This window comes from Tenrec ecaudatus, chromosome 8, assembly GCF_050624435.1.
Source record: "Tenrec ecaudatus isolate mTenEca1 chromosome 8, mTenEca1.hap1, whole genome shotgun sequence".
NCBI lineage: Eukaryota > Metazoa > Chordata > Mammalia > Afrosoricida > Tenrecidae > Tenrec > Tenrec ecaudatus.
The window spans coordinates 89,981,662-90,004,353 of NC_134537.1; the positions used below are offsets into that span (position 1 = coordinate 89,981,662).

Here is a 22,692-nt window from a genome sequence, read left to right on the forward strand (position 1 = left end):
TTCTGAATTGTATGGATATACTACATTTTCTGAATAGCTCAATGGTCATCAGGGTTATCTGCACTTTTGGGTGCTTATGAAGAGTGCTGCTATGGGTTTGTGTCTAAGTTTTATATGGACATGTCTGTTTAATCATTTTACTGGGAGCTCATACAGCTCTTATCACATTACATACACACACCCATTGTGTCAAGCATATTTGTAAATGTGTTGCCATCATCATTTTAAAAACATTTCCCTTCTACTTGAGCCCTTGGTATCAGCTCATTTTCCCCCTTCCTCATGAACCCTTGATGATTTATAATTTTTTTTTCATTTCTTATGCTGACTAATGTCTCCCTTCACTCACTTTTCTGCTGTCTGTCTCCCAGGGAGAGGATTATACATAGATTGTTGAGATCAGTTCCTCCTTTCTCCCACCTTCCCCTTAACCTCCTGGTGTCGCTACTCTCATTATTGGTCCTGAGGGGTTTATCTGTCCTGGATTCCCTGTTTCCAGCTCTGGTCTGTGCCCGTGTACATGCTCTGGTTTAGCTGGATTTGTAAGGTAGAATTGGGGTCAGGGAGGAGGAAGAATTGGGGTAGTAGGTTTGTAAGGTAGAATTGGGGTCATGATTGGGGCGGGCGGAGGAAGCACTAAGGAACTAGAGGAAAGTTGTAAGTTTCACTGGTGCTATACTGCTTCCTGATTGGCTCGTCTCTTCTTTGGGACCCTTCTGTAAGGGGATTGGACACATATTTTCATTCCTCTAGGGTATGTATACATACGTAGCAGAATTTCTGGCTCCCTTTTTATGTTCACATTTTGAAGAACCACCACACTGTTTCCCAAAGGAGCCACATCATTTAACATCGCTCCAGCAATGTATGAGGGGTTTCTAATTTCTCTATGTCTTCACCAATACTTAATTTTTAAAAATTAGCTATACTGGGGGTGTAATGAGGAGCCCCAATAGTGTAGAGCAGTGGTTCTCAACCTGTGGGTCACGACCCCTTTGGGGGTTCTAATGACCCTTTCACAGGGGTTGCCCGATTCATGACAGTTATGAAGTAACAAAAATAATTTTATGGTTGGGGGTCACCACCACATGAGGAACTGTATGAATGGGTTACCACATCAGAAAGGTGGAGAATCACTGGTGTAGTGGGTTCCTAGCCACTGTGCTTCTAACTGCAAGGTCAGCAGTTCATACCCACCATTCAACCTCGATGGGAGAAAAGTGATGCTTTCTGCTCTTAAAATGTATACCCTGGAAAGCCCAGTGGCAGTTCTACAAGGTCAGTATGAGTCAAAATTGACTCAATGGTGGTGAGCTTGGTGTGTAGTTAGTGTTAAGTGAACTCTCACTGTGCATTACCTTTCATCAATGGACTTTTTAGGTCAGTTTTAGAGTTACAAAACAATTGTCTAGATAGTGTAGTTTTTCTATACTTTCTCACCATGCCTCTTTATTATAGAAAGTATAGAAAAAGTGTACTATCTATTATTGTCTTGTATTAACTCACTCACTGCCATCAAATCAATTCCAATTCAGAGCAACCACACAACTGCCTCTTTGGGTTTCCAAGACTGTAAATCTTTATGGGAATAGAAATCCTCATCTTTCTCCCATGGAGCGGCTGGTGGTTTCAAACTGCTGACCTTGCCATTACTGGCTCAATGCATCATTTATGCTACCAAGACTCCAGTATTTTGCATTAGGGTAGTATATTTATTACAATTTTTGTTTAGCAATACAATTTATGAGCCAACCAATACCTTTTATTAACTAAAGTGTGTAAATAGGGTTCATTCTTTGTGCTGCACAGTTATATGGGTTCTGACAAATTCATATCATATCTGTATGGAATACTGTTGCCCTAGGACAATCCCCATTTCACTTGCTCAACAATAAGTGTGAGCTTTTCACCATTAGAACTGAAAGCCTGAGTTTCAGAGACTTGGCAGGAATAGAAAGTCTCAATTTTCTTGCTTGGAGTGGCTGCTGGTATTGAACTGTTGAACTTGCAGTCAGCAGCTCACTATGAGTCACCACCAGGGCTCCTACACCTTGGGGGTATGATCTGCTGAAAGATAAACCCAAACCCACATCAAAGCCATTTTCTGTGCCTATCAACCATGTTAGAAGCTCTTTAGAACACAGTGAGAAGTCCCAGGGCCCTCAGAAGAAAAACCACCAGTGGAGCCCATTGGAGATATCAGTCTTAAGTGGTGGAAGTGAGACCAGAAGCTGCAGTAGAGAGATCATGGGACAGAGTAAGGAACCAGGTGGAGAAGAGAAGACGAGATAAAACAAGAGTAGTAGCGCAGAAAATAGATTATGAATCACAGTAGTGGTCCATCTTCCTGGCCCACAGAAGCAGAGGCCCAGGGATCATGTGGCTGAGAGGCTGAGGACCAGAGACTTACCTGCTGGCTGAGGAGAGGTGTTGCTATGGACCAACGCTTACTGATCGTGATTTATGGTAAACTGTTAACTCCCCAATAATTGTGAGTTTTGTCTGTGTGTGGCAACTGCAATAAATTTTCAAACCTAGCATAGAAGTAGAGCATTGTCAGGGGTGTGAGGGGCGAGGCTGGGAGAGTGGAGGGTGAGTGGGTTGGAAAGGGGGAACTGATTAAAAGGATCCACATGTGACCTCCTCCCTGGGAGATGGACGGCAGAGAAGGGGGGAAGGGAGACTCCGGACAGGGCAAGATATGACAAAATAACAATCTGTGGATTATCAAGGGCTCATGAGGGAGGGGGGAGTGGGGAGGGAGGGGGAAAAAAAAGAGGACCTGATGCAGAGGGCTTAAGTGGAGAGCAAATGCTTTGAGAGTGATTAGGGCAAAGAATGTACAGATGTGCTTTATACAATTGATGTATGTATATGTATGGATTGTGATAAGAGTTGTATGAGCCCCTAATAAAATGTAAAAAAAAAAGAAAATGATTAGGGCAAAAAATGTACAGATGTGCTTTATATAATTGATGTATGTAAATGCATGGATTGTGATGAGTTGTATGAGCCCCTAATAAAATGTTTTAAAAGAAAGAACTAGAGCATTGTAGGAGGAACAGTTGCTGTAAGAATAGGTAAAGAAAGATGGGGGGTAGAGGCCTGTCTGACCTCTGCCTCAAGGAATCCGGGAAGCCAAAAAAGGTCAGATATGATGCCCCACCCCAAAATTTGCCATGGTCAGTCAGCTAGAGACCTAGATGACCTATCACAAATTGCCTCATCTGATCCACTGGTCATGTCCAGTTGACTCATCTCAACCCCAAGCAGGGTAAGAACTGAGAAAAGCCAACAGGGTCCTGCCACCAACTGCTATAAAATCCAAGGTCCCGCCCCTAGACCTCATTGTTTTCCTCAAATTGTAATGTGATGCACTTTGTGATCTAAGGATCTTTTGCTTATTAAAATTTTGCTCCTCCAGCACAGAAGCTACAGGCTCTAGGAGAGGGGCGCCTCTGATCAGAGCACCCAGGAGTGAACGAAGGAGAGAAGTGGAGAACATCCTAGCCTAACAAGCCCTGAGGACGATCTTCCTGCTCAGAGCAGCCAATGCAGAAGGGACCACAAGATCATCCCTCACTACAAGAAGCAACACTGGAGGCATAGTGTGGGAATTGTGCTCAATCTCACCCCACCACATGGGGCATGCAACAGAGCAGCAAGGGGAGCAAAGCAATGAAGTCCCTGGGGAATACCAAAAATAAGACTTTGGGGCCAGGTGTGGCACCCCATCAGATTCAACCAGACAACATTCCTAAAGGTCAATAAACAGACCTGGAACTATTTACACAGGCTTTTTTTTTTTTTGGTTGATGGGATTTTTTGGTTGTTGCTGGTTTTTTTTGTTGTTATTTTGTTTTGCTCTGTCTTGTTTTTGTGATCATTGTCTTTGCATATCTATCTTGGTAAGATAGACTGGATAAATATTCCGGAGGAGACAACAATGGGACCGACAGTTCCAGGGGCTACACGGGAGAGGTAGAGGCAGGGGAAAGGAAGTGGGTGTTAACAAGTCCAGGGAAAAGGGAACAACAAATGATCTAAAATTGATGGTAAGGAGGGCGTAGGGTGCCTGGTCGAGCTTGATCAAGGGTAATGTAACCAAGAGGAATTACTGAAACTCAAATGAAGGCTGAACATAATATTGGGACAAAAGGAAAGGAAGCGGAAAAAGAGGAAAGAACTAGGAGGCAAAGGACATTTATAGAGGTACAAATACAAGCATGTACATATGTGAATACATTTATATACAACGATAGGGAAATAGAATCTATGTGCATAAATCTATGTTAATTATTACGGTAGATGGACATTGGGCCTCTACTCAAGTACTCCGTCAACACAAAAACACTTTGTTCTAATAACTTGGCATTCCATGATGCTCCCCTTCCCGACACTATTGCTGAAGACAAAGTAGGTACATAAGCAAATGTGGTGAAGAAAGCTGATGGTGCCCGGCTATCAAAAGATATAGCATGTGGGGTCTTAAAGACTTGAAAATAAACAAGCGGCCATCTAGCTGAGAAGCAACAAAGACCACATGGCAGAACCACACCAGCCTGGATGATCATGAAATGTGAATGGGGTCAGGTATCAGGGCATCAAAAGATCCACACAAAAAATCCTATCATTGTGAGTAAGGGGAGTATGGAATGGAGACCCAAAGCCCATCTGTAGACAATTGGACATCCCCTTACAGAAGGGTCAGAAGGAACTGAGGGTCCAGTCAGGGTGCAGTATAGCACCAATGACACATACAACTTTCCTCTAGTTCAGTGGTTCTCAACCTTCCTAATGCTGCGACCTTTTAATACAGTTCCTCATGTGGTGGTGATCCCCCAACCATCAAATTATTTGAATTGCGACTTCATAACTGTAATTTTGCTGCTGTTATGAATTGGGAAACCCCTGTGAAAGGTTTGTTTGACCCGCAAAGGGGTTTCTACTCACAGGTTGGGAGCTGCTGCTCTAAATAAAAGCTTGATAAGCAGTCTGACCTGGTGGAATGAACTCGAAATACACTACGAGTCAACATTTTTGTCCATTTGGGAAGTTGACGGACATCCAGCATGAAATTTGTCAATAGATAGCTGACCGCTTTTGAAATGAGAAAACCACTCGTACACTTTCATTTTTCCCATAGCCCTGTCCTTGTAAGCTGTATTCGACATCACAAGTTTCAACAGCATTTTTCCCAAGCAGGAACAAAATTTCGCAGCCAGACTCTGTTCCCTTAAATCAGCCATCACAAAAAAACAAGGTTCAAGCAAAACTGCTTTTACAAAAAAATTCACTGTGACCAGTGAGAACCTTCCCAGGCAACACCACTGGGTGCACCAACTCAGAGAGAGTTACTTAATGTTTGCCTACTAGGAAAAATGTGTACTGCGAAAGTTCCACTCCACCCAGACAATCCTGGTTTGGTTGTCTTTTAATACCCCCTTGTATACATAAAAGGGCTTTAAAAATTCTTGGAAAAATTTAATGAAAAGATACTAGAACTTGTTTACAAACTTTTTTAAGGCCACTGTATACATACACACATATAGGGAGCTTAAAAAAACTCACAGAACAATGGAATTGAAAGATAATGTAATAATTTTTCCATGAACTTTTGAAGTCCTCTTGTTTGTATTTATATAACTTGCTTAATTTTAATTGAAGAGCTAGAAGCAAAGAATACGCAGCCAAAATAAAAAGGCAGAAATGCAAAGAGCTAAACTCTAATCTGTATTACCTTTCCCTAAGAGACATGCACTAACAGGTGGCTAAGAGATTGGAGAGCCGTGCAGTGATTTTACAAGTCTCTCGAGATCAACAACTAGAGGTCTGTGTCCCCAGATTAGGGTTGGTCTCAGTCAGTATACATCCTACACTAAGAGCTGTAAATTCAAAGGACCACAGAGCAGGAATCAAGATGAACAGGAACCGTCTGGACATCGTTTCCATCACTGAATAGAGCCTATGGAGAGCCCTGACGGCGGTTTCCACTGGCTAAGTGCTCCCTGGAAGGAAGAGTGGTGACACTTCTTCTCAGGTCCTTTGTACATGTTATCAGGGGAGCCCAATCTCTGGAGAAAGACATCATGGCTGGTAAAGTACAAAGGCAGCAAAAAGAGGAAGGCCCTCTTGGGATTGGCATAAAGACTCCAACCATGGGCTCAAACATAACAACAATTGAAAGGGTGGGGCGGGACCACGCAATGTTTCATTCTGCTGTACACACTCTCCTTCTGAGCCGGAAAGGACTTGAAGGCACCTAACAACAACAAATACAATAACACATGTTAAAAGCAATACAACAGGCTGCTGGCTGGCTCATTTCCAAAGAACCAGAGATAAAGAGCCACATGCAGGATCCAAACCCAACAGACAAGCAAGCTTGGCCACTTACATTGGAAGCAGGCCACAGCTCTAAGGAAATTTCCTTTCAGTTGATTTGGCTACTCACATCATCCTGGGGCGAGTGCATTATGTTAGACCTCAGCATGTGGCATTGCTACGTAATTGCAGAACCGCTGGGAACCCTGTGTGACACAAGCCCTACCTGTCAGACGGAGCTCTGTTGGTGCAAAGGCTAAGTGCTCAGGAGCCAGCCCAACAGTCAACAGTTTGAACCTGTAAGAGTGCAGCTTTGGAACTCGAAGGAGTTCTACTCTGTCCTATAAGGTCACTATGAGTTGGAATGACTCGCCCGCAATAGTGGGTGTTTTTTGTTTTGGTTTTTTTTTTAGAGTTTGGTAAATCTGAGCAAGACACTGTGATTATATTAAATAGAATGAAGAAAAAGTAATATAACACAATTCCGCCTAGCTTCTGATGTATCACTTTGGCTGAATTCTGTTGTTGACATCAATGCTTATTTGAACCCAGTCACCATTATTGAGACAAAAACACAAACTCAGTCATTTGGAAAGGCCATATAGAGGGCTACATGTAGCAGATGGACACTGGGCCTCCACTCAAGTACTCCCCCAATGCAGAACACTTTGTTCTATTAACCTGGCATTCCATGATGCTTACCTAACCACTGAAGATAAAGTAGGTGCATAAGCAAATGTGGTGAAGAAAGCTGATGGTGCCTAGCTAACAAAAGATACAGCATTTGGGGTCTTAAAGGCTTGAAGATAAACAACTGGCCACCTAGCTGAGAAGCAACAAAGCCCATATGGAAGAAGCACACTAGCCTGTGTGATCACAAGGGGTCGATAGGATTAGGTATCAGGCATCAAAGAACAAAAAAATCCTATCATTGTCAATGAGGAAGAGTGTTGAGCAGAGACCCAAAGGCCATCTGTAGGCAACTGGACATCCCCTTACAGAAGGGGCATGGGGGGGACAAGCCAGTCAGGGTGCAGTATATCGCCGATGAAACATACAACTTTCCTCTACTTCTTTAATGCTTCCCCCACCTCACTATCATGATCCCAATTCTACTTTACAAATCTGACTAGACCACAGGAAGTACACTGGTACAGATAAGAGCTGGAAGCACAGGGAATCCAGGACAGATACACCCGTCAGAACCAATAATGAGAGTAGTGACACCAGGAGGGGAAGGGGAAGGTGGGTGAGAAAGGGAGAACCGATCACAATGATCTACATATAACCCCTTCCTGGCGGACTGGGAACAGAAGGGTGGGTAGGGTGGGTGAAGGGAAACATCAGTTAGTGTATGACATGAAGAAATAATAATTTATAAATTATTATAAAAATAATACACTTAAAAAATAATAATTTATAAATTATCAAGGGGAGGGGATGGAGGGGGAAAATGAGGAGCTGACACCAAGGGCTCAAGTAGAAAGCAAATGTTTTGAGAATGATGATGGCAACAAATGTACAAATGTGCCTGACACCATGGATGGATGGATGGTACGAGTTGTACAAGCCCCAATAAAATGATTTTTAAAATGAGGGCTACATGCAAATGGACTTGGCTGCACAAAATCCTGACTAAACTTATGACTGTGAACATCCTAAATGGTTGCTTTACCAATTCAGTTAGAAGAAAACAGGTTACAGCGCCATCAATAACCAAACTACTTAAATAATTTACAACCCAATGGAAGAGATGGATACAAATAACTAATCTAAGTTAGAAGATGACTTTAACAACTATAGCACTATAAACAATGAGCCATTGTAGTGGAGCATGAAGAACCCATTCTGGATGAAGGATGAAGTAGGAAGGGACAGGAAAAGTTTCATGGAAGTTATCTTTGAGAAAGGCTCAAAATGACAGCTAGAATTTTCAAGAAAATGGGCAACAGGAAAAACGAAGGTCTAGCAGAACTTGGCCACAAAGTAGCATAGCAAATGGGCCTTTTAGGAGGGAAAAAAATCAACTATTTAAACCATACTCTTAATACCTGAACAATAGCAAACTATTTGCAGGAGACTGTAGGGATGCAACTCTAAAAAGAAACAGGATGAATTTCTAGACTTTGATCATATGAAGTTATTAAATTTCCTGCTATTTAATCTCCATGTAAAAGGCTAACCCAGATCCTATGAAATACAAGCCACTTATCAAGGTTTCCTTTGATGTACTGGCCAAGACAAAAATCAGTGCCTTGCTTGGTCATTCATTGTTTCAGACCTGATATCAGCTTAATGACAGCAACGTGCTAATTCTCCATGGCCAGCATTCTTTGGACTCCTCGGGATAATTTACAAGGAGGCATTTGTCTTGAACCAAAATGAAGAGAGTCAGCTTCTAATAAGTCATAAAAATCTGAGTAAATTTATAAGCTACTTTAATTGCTGAAATTTACCCCCAACTTCCCTGATAAGGGCACCAAGATTACGTCTACAGGTATCAGGTAGACAAAGTAGGAAATAACTATTACTTACCAAACCAAATGAAAGCATTTCACTTCTGGAATCATTCTGTACAAGGCAGACCCGAAAGGAGACACTCTGGGCTGCTTGTTCAGCAATAACTAACTCCCAAGTCTGTTTAAGGGACTTACCTTTGATTTGGGACCCTCTGTATAAATCAGACTCCGGGTAAAGCATGCAAGGAAACGGTGATGCTGCAGAATTTCTGCTCTCCTCACCTCGTAAAACTTTTTTAAGGAGCCCACCAAGCACAGCTTCAGGCTATCCACAATCTCCTGATGAGGCATCTGGAATACCACTCTGGAATACCATTTTGTGAGGGTGCTAAGGCAGAGAGAAAGGAAATAGAGAGCCACAAAGAGAGGTGAACAAGCACACGCAGATGAAGGCCTATCTAGTCTGAGTATCAGCTCACAGAGGCTTCGTTATGCATCCGTTTGTTGCTGGCAGCAAATGTCGAGTGAATACACCTATGTTCCATGTAGCAAAATCTCACACAACTGAGACAAAGAACCAAATATATATGTATAGTCATGGATATTTGCCACAAAACCTCTAATAGAAAAAAAATCTATATAGCTACTCACAAAGAACTAGTTAAATAAACATATACAATAAATTATGCACACTAATGAACACAAATTAATTGAGATGCATTTGTATGAATGGGAAAAGGTCAACAAACGCTTCTTAAAAATATTTTTGGGAGGGCTCTTACATCTCATATCTCAATCCATACATTCCTCCAAAATGTCAAGCACATTTGCACATATGCGACCATCATTTTCAAAGCACTCACTTCCCACTTGAGCCCCTGATATCAGCTCCCCATTTCTTCTCCTTCCCTCCCCCGCCCACACTCCCTCATGAACCCTTGATACTATGTTATAGACGATTTTGTCCATATCTTACATTGTTCAACAAACTTTTAAGTAGATAAAACAGCATATTAAAACATTATGTCAGTAATACTACATTTGTGTACACACACTCACACACACAATGTGTTTGTAAAGGGCGCTGGTGGTGCAATTGGCTGCTCACCAAAAGGTCAACAGTTAGAACCCACCAGTCGCTCCATGGGAACAATGGCCTGGCAACCTGTTCCCTTAAAGATTCCAGCCTAGGAAACCCTCCCTCTGGGGCAGTCCCACTGTCATATAAGGTTGTGGTGAGTTGAAATGGTCCCAACAGCACGTAACAGCAACGACGACAGATGTTGTGTGTATACTTATATGTATAAAGGAGACACAGCCCCTCTCCTGCAGACGCTTATACTCTAACTGGACGAGAAAGCAACACATGTGACAAGTTTGCTAATAGATTGCAAAAGTATCATAGCAGGACATGAGAGGAAATTAGAACTTTCTATACTATAGTGTGTAACCCTCAAAAAGATATATGCTTGATTGACAGTAAGATTTGGCATCAAAATGAGGTAACAACACAAAAAGAAACGATCAGCAGTACTTACAGATTGATGCTTGCGACAAAGCCCACCACTGAGCGCATGCCCCTGCTGGGGTCATGGTAAACATCCATCCCAATCACCATCAGCTGTTTCTAGGTGAGAAAAATACGACAACAAAAACAAGTTGTACAGCCTCCTCCCCTTTTAATGATTATCAGAAACCCCAAATAACCCTCACCTTATTTTTTACATAAGCAAGTAATTTCTGGGAACGAGACATTTTAAAAAATATTATGAAGGGAGTCAGAGAGCTAGGGGGCAAGAGTGGATCCGTGAGGCTGTGCGGGCCCCTGACTGTGGGCACTGCTGGAAGCAGTCAGACAGTATATAAACAGGCACGGTTATGTCCAACGTACTTTATTTAAGGACACTGTCAGCTGAGCTCTGGCAGCACAGTGGGCAGCTACTGGTGAGGCCAACAGTAAGAACCAACCACCACTCTTGGGGAGACAGATGAAGCGCTCTGCTCCTATGAAGATTTATAGCCTCAAATACCCAGAAGGGCAGCTCTACTCTGTCCCATAGAGTTGGTATGACCTGGAATTGATTCAATGGTGATGAGTTTTTTGAGCACACAGAATTTCATTATCTTTATGCCATTAAGTATTTTTCAACCCTTTAAAAATGTTTTAAAAAAACCATCCTGGTACAATCGCTGAAGACAAAATGGGTACATAAACAAATGTGGTGAAAAAGACAGATGGTGCTGGGATATTAAAAGATATAGAGCCTGGGTCTTAAAGGCTTGAAGTTCAGCAGAGAAGGAAAAATTCCACATGGAAGAAGCACACCAGCCTGTGCAATCATGAGGTGTCATCGGGACCAAGAAACAGGCATCAGAAGACCGATAACAAACAAAGACATAGTGCTGAGAATGAGGGGGGTCAGAGCAGACACCAAGAGCCAATCTGTAGACAATGGGACATCCCCCCACAGGGAAGGGATGAGTCAACCAGGGCGCAGTAAAGCACCAACGAAACACATCATTCCTCTCTTTCCTTGACACTTCTTTCTTCATACCTCCCCACCCACTATCATGACCCCAGTGCTGGTTCTCCCTTCAAACTAGACTGGAGCATGTACACAGGTATAGACAGATAAGAGCTCATGACACATGGAATCCAGGAGCAGGAATGGGAACAGTGATACCAGATGGGTAGGGGAAGAAGGGGGACAAGGGGGGTGGAATGATCGACAAATAACCATGCAACCCCCTCCAAGGCGAAGAACAACAGAAACCACGGGGGAAAGGAAACAGCAATTGATGTGAGATATGAAAATAATAATTATTTATAATCTATCAAGTGGTCACAAGGGTATGTATGTGAGGGGGGGGGGTAAGTGGAGCTGATACCAAGGGCTCAATAGAAAGTAACTGTTTAGAAAAGAATGATGGCAACAGATGTACAAATATGCCTGATACAACTGATGTATGGATTGTAATAAGAGTTTTAAGATCCCCCAATAAAATGATCTTTTAATTAAAAAAATAAAAATGTAAAAAAAATTCTTACATGATGGACTACACAAATATATACAGCAAGTCATTTAGATTGATGAGTAAAATTGAGAATAAGGAGGATAACTAATTAAGGAAAATAATTAGGTAGGCTTTTTTTGTATGCAGAATTAAACAGACATAGCTCAGCATTACTCACCAGAGGAATATCCACTCCCCAGAGCTCACCACCCAATTTACAGTTAATCTGAAGTAAAATCTTCTGAGCCACACTCCGAAGCCTGGTGGGCTGACCAATGGTTCGGACATTGATGACCTATAAACAAAGTACCAATAGCAAGACACTATCAGTGTGTTAGAAAATGTAAGCATGAACCAACCTAAGGAAAGGGTTACATGAAGTATTTAAGAAATCTGAGTTATTGGATAGTAGCTTTTGCAAGAATAGTTCCAGTTCTAGGATTTCTAGATAGGCACACAAGTGTCTGTATGTGTGTACACACACACACACACACACACACACACACACACTTAACCAAGAAGCAAAAACTTCTAGAAGGATATCATACAGAGTAAAATTTTAAAAAAAACACAACAAAAAACGCTGCACAGGAAAACCAGTTTGCCTCTTTCCAAACGAAGCTTATCTGCCAGGACCCAGTCATGCGATGCTTGGAACAAGCTAAACTACACTCATCGGGAAATTAAGGGTGCAGTTATGAATAGCTACTTCAAGCCTTTAATACAAACTTTGAACTAGAAGAATCCACATATATTGGCTTCTAATAATTACTTTAGTCTTATGTACAAACATATACTCTTTTTTCCCCAAGTCTCCAGGGAAGCCAAGCCAGAGTTTCAATATCATGCCTCAACTCTACTTACCTGCGAGGGCACTGGAGACTGCACACAACACAGCTTTTTAATGGCCCCATAGAGATCGTCACGCGTACCCATAATGATGCAAACAACCAGCTGTAGCTTCCCCTTCAAGAGATCAAACACATTAAGTCAGGCTCCAGAATTCTCTAAGGACTTTCAACTCTGTTGTTAAAAAACCAAACTCCTTGCCATTGAGTCAATTCCAACTCATAGCAACCCAATAGGCAGAAAAGCTCTGCCCTGTGGGTTCCCAAAACTGTAACTTGTTACAGGAGCAGAAAGCCTCATCTCTCTCCTGCCAGTGCCTAGGCGCCATGAATGAATGGTGACCCATAGTGACCTCAAGGGCCACAGTTGTTCCAGATGGTTTTCTTGGCTGTAGTCACTACAGAAGCAGATCACCAAGTCTTTCTTCCATAGAGCCTTTGAGTGGACTTGAACTGACAACCTTTCAGTTAGCAGCTGAGCAGGACTCTAGTTTGAGCAAGAATGCAAAGCCACAAGACCATTAAGATAAATGGGCAATCCAACTGAGAAAAACTTTCTTGGATCTGAATTGGGATTTTTTTTTTGGCTCAGTATGTTTACTATGAGCAGAGCATAATGTAGATGGCGAGAAGGGATGAAGTCTCTTCCAGGGGGCCTCAAGAGATTTAGATCACATATATATATTTAGATCATACATACATACTTAGGGGATTATATACCCTTCGGACATTTCCTCAACTATCCTTAGGATCAGTCTGGGAAACAAAATGTCATTAGGGGCATGGTCTCTGAAATTCGAAAGCTCCTTTTACTTTTGAAAACTTGAGGCAAGGCGTAGAAAAGGATCAGCGTAGCAATGTGTTACTTATTACTTACACTTTTAGTCCCTATGCAGTTGTTTGCCATTCTCTTTAGTTAACTAAGCATCTTACTGCGTCAGACCATATAACTTCCACATAACAAACACGAAATGAAAAACTACAAGAAGGTCAGCGCCAGGTGAAGGAAGGAATAAAGCTAGTGCCAAACTCCCTAAGTAACGACTCTGTCGTGGGTCAGATATATGTCAACGATGCTAGGCCAGGACTGTCAGCATCATGGAGTGAGCCTCCACTTGTGACTTGATGCTAATGAGGCAGCATTAGAGGAAGTTATGTTAATGAGATAGGATATAATCTACAGGATTAGTGGTATCTTGAAACAATCTCTTACTATATGCAAGAGATTCAACAAGTGAGCAGCGATTAGAGGGAACTAACTGCCACCAAGAAAGATGAGCTGGGAGAGAAGCATGTCCTTCGGACCCAGGCTACCTGCAATGCCAGCCTCTTCTGCCAAGACATAAAGCTCCAAGGTTCTGATGGGCCTACAGATGTTGAAAGGAGACAAGGACCTTCCTCCATGGTTGACACAGACAAAAAGTTGACCGTGGAGCCGATGCTCTGACTTCGGACTTCCAGCCTCTTACATTGTAAAAGAATGAATTTCTATCTGTTAAACTAACTCTCTCTGGTTGGAGAGAAAACACTGCCAGCAGCTTATGGCTTCTCAGTATCTTCTGTCTCTCACGGTTTACAAGATCCATTACTGAAAACTGTGGACCTTACAAAATCTGCGCAAAGTGGGATAAAGTTGCCGGCCCTTTATGCTAGAAAGGGCAATCAATGGAATACTACTCCAGATGCAGATTAGGTTAAGACTTTGTCTCATGTATCAAGGAAAGGACATCACACTTGATAAAGGAAAAGGTCAGCAAAATAGGAAGACTGTCAACAAGATGGACTGACATTGTGCCTCCAACAACGGGATCAAGCAGGATTACAATTTTAAGGACTGGGCAGAGTTTCATGCTGTTATACATGCGGTTACTATGAGTCAGAGCCAAATTAACAGTTCCACCATCAACACACAAGTTCTCTTCACGGACACATATTCCAAAAATCACAGCCAACAAATTCCAAAGCCATGTAGACAATAGGATGTAAACACAGAACACACAGGCTTTGTTTAGGCCTCTGGCTGCTGCCAAGGGTTTGTGCTCAGCTACTAACCTGAACAGCCCTAAAAATGTAGTCTTACAAGACGGAACCACCAGCAACTCGGAGGAGAAAGATGAGGCTTTGCATGAAAGAGTTACAGGCTTGGGAACCCCACTAAGGTACTTCTCTCCAGTCCGATAGGGTTGCTGTGAGTTGAAATTGACCCAAGGGCCCAGAGTTTGGAGTTCAAACCCACCCAGTGGCACCATCTGCTTCAGTAAAAATTACAGACAAGCAGCACAGATGGAAGAGCTCCACCCTGTCACACACAGTCACCATGAGTTGGAATTAACTAGATGGGAATCGGACTGCATTTTTGGTGTTTTGTTTGTTGCTGTTGTTCAAAGAGTTAGTTCTGACTCATAGGGACCCTCCGTACAGCAGAACGGAGTAGCATGAAGCAGATCCTAGTCCACTGTCGCAGCCACTGCTGCCAACCCCCTCTTTAGGGCTTTCCTCTTTTCCGCCGCCCCTCCACTTCCACCGTGGTAATTGTCATGGCTACAGATGGTTACCTTCGGTTCACTTCTAGTCTTGTAGGTTTGTTTTACCTTGGATACTTCTGTATCTAGGCTGACATCTAGGGTGTTGTGACTTAATGTTAATATCAAGTTGTTGCGGCTTGTCTGTCTGAAGAATTTCCTTCAGTATTTCTTGTAAAGCTGGTCTAACTAATACAAATTCCTTCCATTTCTGTTTATCTGGAAATGTCATAACTTTGCCATCATACTTGAGGGATAATTTTTATTAATTCAACATCTAAAAATAAGGAGATGCATATATGCCAATCTATACTTTGGACTTCTATTGAAAAACGAACAAATGCAAAATCAATCTGGCAATACTGGGCTTGATCCCTACAGAATGAAAAGTCACAGAGACTACCCCTTAGCTCACTGTACCCCTCTCTTAGCCCACCCGCTTCCCTCCTTTGTTAGCGCTGTGGCCCATATGAACTGATGAGCGTGTGGCCTGACAAAGGGAGCATTCCAAGAGTGAGCGAAAGGCAGCAAGACCAATATCAATTACGTAAATATGACAAGTGAAGCTCATGTCCATGCCACTTGAAAATTGCTGGCTACTTCAACCCGGTGCTATAAGATGTGAATGCAACATGCCAACACGGAGTAAGGAACCAGTGGAGAGGTCTGAGGGACCGGCCCCCATCCCCAATACATGGACACCTGCCCCTCCCCCCAGAAGAATTTATTTCAGAGGACAGCACTGAAGCTGTAGCTCTAGGAGAGGGATGTGTCTGATCAGAGCACATGGGAGCAAATGAAGGGGGAGGAAGACAGAGTGGAGCACATCCTGGCCCACCAGGCCTTGATGATGATATTTCTGCTCAGAGCAGCCAATGCACAGAGAGGACCATAGGGCTAGTCTCACTATGAGACATGACATCCCTCACTGACCCATAGCCCTAAAGGGACAACACTGGAGACACAATATGGGAATTGCACCCTATCTGATCCCATCATAGCGAGGCAAAACACTAAGGGCATACAACAGAACAGCAAGGAGTACTAGACTTTGGGGCTGGGGCTTGGCACCCCATCAGACTCATCTGGAAACCACTCCTAAAGGCCAACGAAGAGTCCTTGAATTAACTACAAGCTTTTCTTTCTTATTGTTGTGTTTTGCTTTGTTGTTATTGGCTTGTTGGTGTTGTTTTGTTGTATGTTGCTGCCTGGTTTTGCTCTGTCTTATTTTGGGGCATGTTATTATCTCCACAGGTCTATCTAAATAAGATAGGCTGGATGAACAATCTGGAGGAGAAAACAATGGGACCGACAGTCCTGGGGGGACATGGGAGAGGGGGAGGTGGGGGGAAAGGAAGTGATGTTAACAAACCCAGGGACAAGGGAACAACAAGTGATCCAAAATGGTGGTGAGGAGCATGTAGGAGGTCTGGTAGGGCATGATCAAGGGTAATGTAACCAGGAGGAATTACTGAAACCCAAATGAAGACTGAGCATGATAGTGGGACAAGAGGTAAGTCAACGGAAATAGAGGAAAGAGCTAGGAGGCAAAGGCACTTATAGAGGTCTAAATAAAGGCATGTACATGTGTAAATATATTTATATGAAAATGGGGAAATAGAGCTACGTGCATATATTTACAGGTTTAGTATTAAGGTAGAAGGACATTGGGACTCTACTCAAGTACTCCCTCAATGCAAGAATACTTTGTTCTATTAAACTGGCATTCCATGATGCTCACCTTTCTGACATAATCACTGAAGACAAAGCAGGTGCATAAGCAAATATGGTGAAGAAAGCTGATGGAGCCCAGCTATCAAAAGACATAGGGTCTGGGATCGTAAAGACTTGAAGGTAAACAAGCAGCCATCTAGCTCAGAAGCAGCAAAGCCCGCATGGAAGAAGCACATCAGTCTGTGTGAACACGAGGTGTCAAAGGGATCAGGTATCAAAGAACAAAAAAATCACATCATGGTGAATGAGGGGGAGAGTAGAGTGGGGACCCAATGCCCATCTGTAGGCCACTGGACATCTCCATACAGAAGGGTCGCAGGGACAAGATGAGCCAGTCGGGTACAGCATAGCAATGATGAAACATACAACTTTCCTCTAGTTCCTAAATGTTTCCTCGCCCTAACTATCATGATCCCAATTCTACCTTACGAATCTGGCTAGACCAGAGGATGGTACACTGGTGCAGATAGGAACTGGAAACACAGGGAATCCAGGATGGATGATCCCTTCAGGACCAGTGGTGAGGGTGGTGATACCGGGAGGGTAGAGGAAGGGTGGGGTAGAAAGGGGGAACCGATTACAGGGATCTAAATATAAACTCCTCCCTGAGGGATAGACAACAGAAAAGTGGGTGAAGGGAGACATCGGATGGTGTAAGATATGACAAAATAATAATTTATAAATTATCAAGGGTTCATGAGGCAGGGGGAGTGGGAAGGGAGGGGAAAAAGAGGAACTGATGCCAGGGGCTTAAGTGGAGAGAAAATGTTTTGAGAATGATAAGGGTAATGAATGTATAAATGTGCTTTTCACAACTGATGTATGAATGGATTGTGATAAGAGTTGTATGAACCCCCAATAAGATGATTAAAAAAGAAAATTGGTGGCTGTTTGTGCTCATAAAGAGAATACAAGAGATGAAATGAAGGATTTCACGTACTAAACTGGGTAGTCTCTGGCATGCAGAGCAGAGTTTGCCAAGGATGAGGCTTAAGGGGGAGGTCTGGGTTGCCTGTGATAGGCATGGAGGTCAGGAGTTAAAGTTAAGAAAAGGTGTGCAAAAGAAAGCCTAAGGGCGCACCCACAATGCTGTGCACTAAGAGCAATGGTTCAAAGTGAGAAAGCAAATGATGCCAATATAATCTAATTCCACTGTTGGGCTCACCAAAACCAAACCAACTCTTTCACTCAATGACAAAATGCATTCTTTCCAAAGTCTTTACCTCTTCATTTTATTCCCTTCATAATCTTGTTCCTCTTAGTTATAAACAGAATAGAACTGAAAGACCTGAACTACTGAGCTGTGAGTGCTGTAACCTGCTTAGCTCCGTGTTTCTGATTGGTGCTCAGACCAAGTTGATAGGCCATCTGCCAACTTCATCACCAGAACAATTTGAATCTTGAGTCAGACCAGACTGTGACAGCTCAGAATCTGGAGTATGGAGCTGTTCCTGAGTACAGCATGTTCTATAGATAACACAGCAAAGCCCAGTCAGCTACTCTCTAGCTAACACACGAGGAAAAGAAGACTGAAGTAAGTTGAGTGCCAACCTAAAATGAAAGAAGCAAAAATGACCAACGGGAAAAAGATACGTTTTCCATTCAATACTTTATGAGTAAGATATAGATATCTGAACATCATTTCCATCAGACTGACAGAATAAACCAAGATAATTTAAAAGCAAGTGTGCAAGCATTATAGAACAGGCTTTCTAAAAATTTACTCAAAATCAACTTGTTACCTCAGCTCCCAACAGGGATTGAATTGTTCTGATGTAGGTTTCCACCCGGTCATCCTTGAGTTCAACCCAGGCTGGTGGGTTCATTTGAATGCCAATAGGGCCCGCTATCTTCTGCAGTGTGTTAACCAGCTCTCGGGCATGATCTGCTGCTCTCTTTGGGTAAAACAGTGCCCAGAAATGCATGGGGATCTAGAAACAACCACAGGACATTTCAGCATGCCACATATCTTAAACACTCCAACTCAGTCAGGGGGTTTATACTTGAAAATAAATTACTATTTCACTCTCTCAAGTCCTATCTTATCCAATTCATATTACTAATACATATGTGTGTGGTTAATAAGCTCTCACACTTTCTCATTATAAAATACTATACAGTGATGAGAATGGAAGATCTACAACCATATCTGAAAATATGGCTGAAACTCACCAACACAAGGTAGAAAGAAGCCAGATATAAAAGAATGTATACAAAGGGGCTTCAAAGAGTTAATGGAAAGACTCTCTCTTTTAATTCCATTTTCCCATGAATTTCTTGATGGCCCCCTCAGACTCCATGATTCTATCTAAATATGAAATGCAAACATAGTTCAGACGAATCTAAGAGCCATCCTTGCTATGTGTGGGATGAACGGGAGAGACTGAGAGCACGGAGGGTTCTGGAGTGCTACTAACACGCTCTCTTAATCCTTTGCACTGATTGCACAGGTCTGTTTAATTTGTGAAAATTCATTTATAAGTATACTTTTTCTCTATGTATTATATTCTACTAAAAGTTTTGAAAACAGCTATATCTACTTTATATATGACCATAAAAACCAGGTTAACAAAAATATTTTCAAATAATTATATATCATTTTGCTCATTGATGGAAAGAACGAAGACATTAGTTGACTTGGTAGGATACTGTCTGACTTTTACACCAATTTTACATCTTTCGTGGATAAAAAAATGCTCCAGGAAGCCACAAGGGGGAGAGAGAGATGGAAGGACGAAACAGAAAACGCCATGGTGGCTTCACTCGGCTGTGGTCAGGCAAAGACTTTTCTCCAACAGCTCATCCACTGGCTCTGTGTGAAGGGCCCCTTTGTGTCACAGAATGCAGAAGGAGGACACTATCATTTCTGCTTCCTAATGTGCACACTTTAAGACTGGTCCAATATTTATCATTAAAAATGCACTTACAGTTAAAATGGAAAGGTCTCTGGTTATTTCCTTTACCCAGTTGAGTTCCTGAGATGTGGTAAATGAAGTATTTCTTAGGTTAATTCTTTCCATTGGTAGAATGCGGCCTTCAATCTAAACAGAAAGCCAAAAAACGATGACAGCAGCCATCTATAAACAGTAATTAGAAATACACTGACAGTAACTTCCCTGAGGTCTTGTCAGCGCCATCATACGGGTTTGTTTCTGCTATAAATTTTTTTCTTTTTCCCTGCTATAATTTTTGAGAATGGCAGAAAGCATCAACTGCCAACAGTGAGAGTCTGTCATTAAGAACCTGAACATAACACAAGTAAAATTATGATAAGCATTGCTCTTTCATTATTAAAGTTTACAAGGCGGTTTCACAAGATGAGAATTAGAAAACACTGTCTCTTTGAAACAGCGAACAAATGTAAAACAATTGATTTCAAAGTCAACAGGAAAATAATCTTTGAAAATATTTTAAGGAAAAAACAAATGAAAGAAGAAATAATAGGTAGATTTTCTTAGAGAGACTAAACACAAGACTACTAATGCACTTTCTACAAGAAAAAAATTGAAAGGAAAAAGTCATAAATGTAATGAAAGAACAAGTTAGGTAAAGAACAATAAATATGAATAAATTGATTTGATCTTAATATGCAATAACTAGATGATACATCTACATAATGAACTATTTTACTATTATTCAAATCATTTCCTTCCTACATTTAATATGCACCCATCATTGCAAAATTAAATAATGCATATATCATAAAAATTGAATGAGCTCAACCTTGGCAGTGATTATCTTTGGGGGATACATATAATTATAAAGGTTGTATCTTTATGATCTCTACTGTTTGCTTTGGTTTTTATTTTGGGGGGGGGTAACAATTATCTATAATAAAAAAATCAAATTTAAAAATATTTTGTTAACAACAAAACTCAATACTAGCAAGGTGGAAAAAAACAGATTCTCTCATCTTCTGCTCAAAACAATTATTGACTCTTTCTGAAGGGCAATGTGGCAATATATAATAAAAGCAATAAAACTATCAAAATCCTGACTTGATAATTTTACACAAACCCAAGTAAATAAACAACGATATACTCAAAGATTTACTTACAAGTATGATCATTACATCACTATTTTTTACACCACTATTTATAGAAAATCAGTAAATTCAATTTAATTATGTAGGGCTAGGAAACTTAATAAAGTGAAACATCATCAATCATTAAAATAATTCAAGAAAATTAAGTGGTATAGGAAAACATTTAAAACGTATTTGTGTGTGGGGGGGAGGAAGGAAACCACATGAATACATACAATGTGTATGTGTATGTGTGTATACCAAAAAATAAAAATGAAAAACACTGGAAAAATATAATTCAAAATGTGCACAGTGGCTATTCTGATCTAGTCAGATTATAGGTAGACATTTTTCTTCTTTGGCTTATACTTCCTATACATTCAAGTAACAATTAATTACATGAAAACATGTTCATGATATAATAAAGCAGAAAAAGATGTAAGACTATATACATAGTATAATGAAAGTTTTATAAGAAATTTATTCTCATAGAACAACATCCTATGAAAAAGAAATACACTGAAAATATTATCTTTTCTATGTGTCTCAAATATGATCTTTTTAAAAAACAACAACATTATATTGGGGGCTCATACAACTATCATCACAATCCATACATGCATCCATTGTGTCAAGCACATTTGTGCATATGTCGCCATCTTCATTTTCAAAACATTTTCTTTCTACTTGAGCCCTTGGTATCAGCTTATTTTTTTCTCCTCCCTCCCCACACTCGTCTCCCTTATGAACGAACCCTTGATAATTTGTAAACATTTTTTTCCATGTCTTACACTGTTCGATGTCTCCCTTCACCCACTTTTCTGTTGTCCATCCCCCAGGGAGGGGGTTCTATGTAGATCCTTGTGATCGGTTCCCCCTTTCTACCCCACCTTCCCTTCCCCTCCTGGTATCGCTACTCTCATTATTGGTCCTGAGGGGTTTATCTGTCCTGGCTTCCCTGGGTTTCAAGCTCTGATCTGTATCAGTGTACATGGGATACAATCTTTAGATCGTGCAATTATTATTTCCTACTTTGCATTTTCTAACATTTCAAAATTTTCCTTATTTATAATTTCCTTTTCTTTACATTACTTTAACAATCAAGGGACAAGTATCATTTTTAACAAGGAATGAATTTGAAATGTAAGTGAACTAAAGAGAGATTAGAATTCATTGTTGTGGTAAAATCTAAAAAAAAGGTACAAAATAACAATAGGTAACATTATTGATTGAGCACTTGCTATATTCCAGATCTCATGTTGAAGTTTTGTCATCTAACTTTTTAAACTCAGTCATGATCTTCATTCTATAGACAAGAAAACAGTGGCTCAGAGATGCTGGATAAGCCACTCAAAGCTACCAAGATGGCAAATGGTAAAGCTAGGATTCAAACCAAAAAGCTCACAGATGTAATTATCGTCCTATACTATCTCTCTACTATGGGCCGTGGCTGCACAAATAAAACTAAGATGATGAGGCAAAACTTTGGGGCAAAAGAAAAATTAGATTGTAGTCTGAGACTCTCATGCCAACAGAAAAAATGACAACTGTATAGCCAAGGAAGGCCAAATTAATTGAGAAAGAAAAAGAAATAAAGTTCTTAAAAATATTTTTAAAGGTAAGATTAAAAGGTACCGTATATACTCGTGTATAAGCCAAGTTTTTCAGCGCATTTTTAATGCAGTTTTTGTGGTAAAACTGGGTGCTTCGGCTGATATTCGGGTCAGCTTATACTCGAGTATATATGGTACATGCAACATTAAAAA

At 41.2% G+C, this 22,692-nt stretch overlaps 1 protein-coding gene across 2 annotated transcripts in view; it reads right to left on the reverse strand.

Annotated features, from left to right (window-relative positions):
• PIWIL2 (piwi like RNA-mediated gene silencing 2) overlaps window positions 1–22,692 on the reverse strand; it is a 76,033-nt gene that overhangs the window by 18,333 nt on the left and 35,008 nt on the right. For both annotated transcript variants that reach the window (XM_075555720.1, XM_075555719.1), the window contains exons 14-19: window positions 19,830–19,943; window positions 18,645–18,833; window positions 12,663–12,764; window positions 11,977–12,093; window positions 10,322–10,410; window positions 9,066–9,171 (exon numbers count right to left, since the gene is read on the reverse strand). In XM_075555720.1, the coding sequence (XP_075411835.1) occupies window positions 9,066–9,171; window positions 10,322–10,410; window positions 11,977–12,093; window positions 12,663–12,764; window positions 18,645–18,833; window positions 19,830–19,943 (717 nt within the window). The remainder of the gene's footprint in view (window positions 1–9,065; window positions 9,172–10,321; window positions 10,411–11,976; window positions 12,094–12,662; window positions 12,765–18,644; window positions 18,834–19,829; window positions 19,944–22,692) is intronic.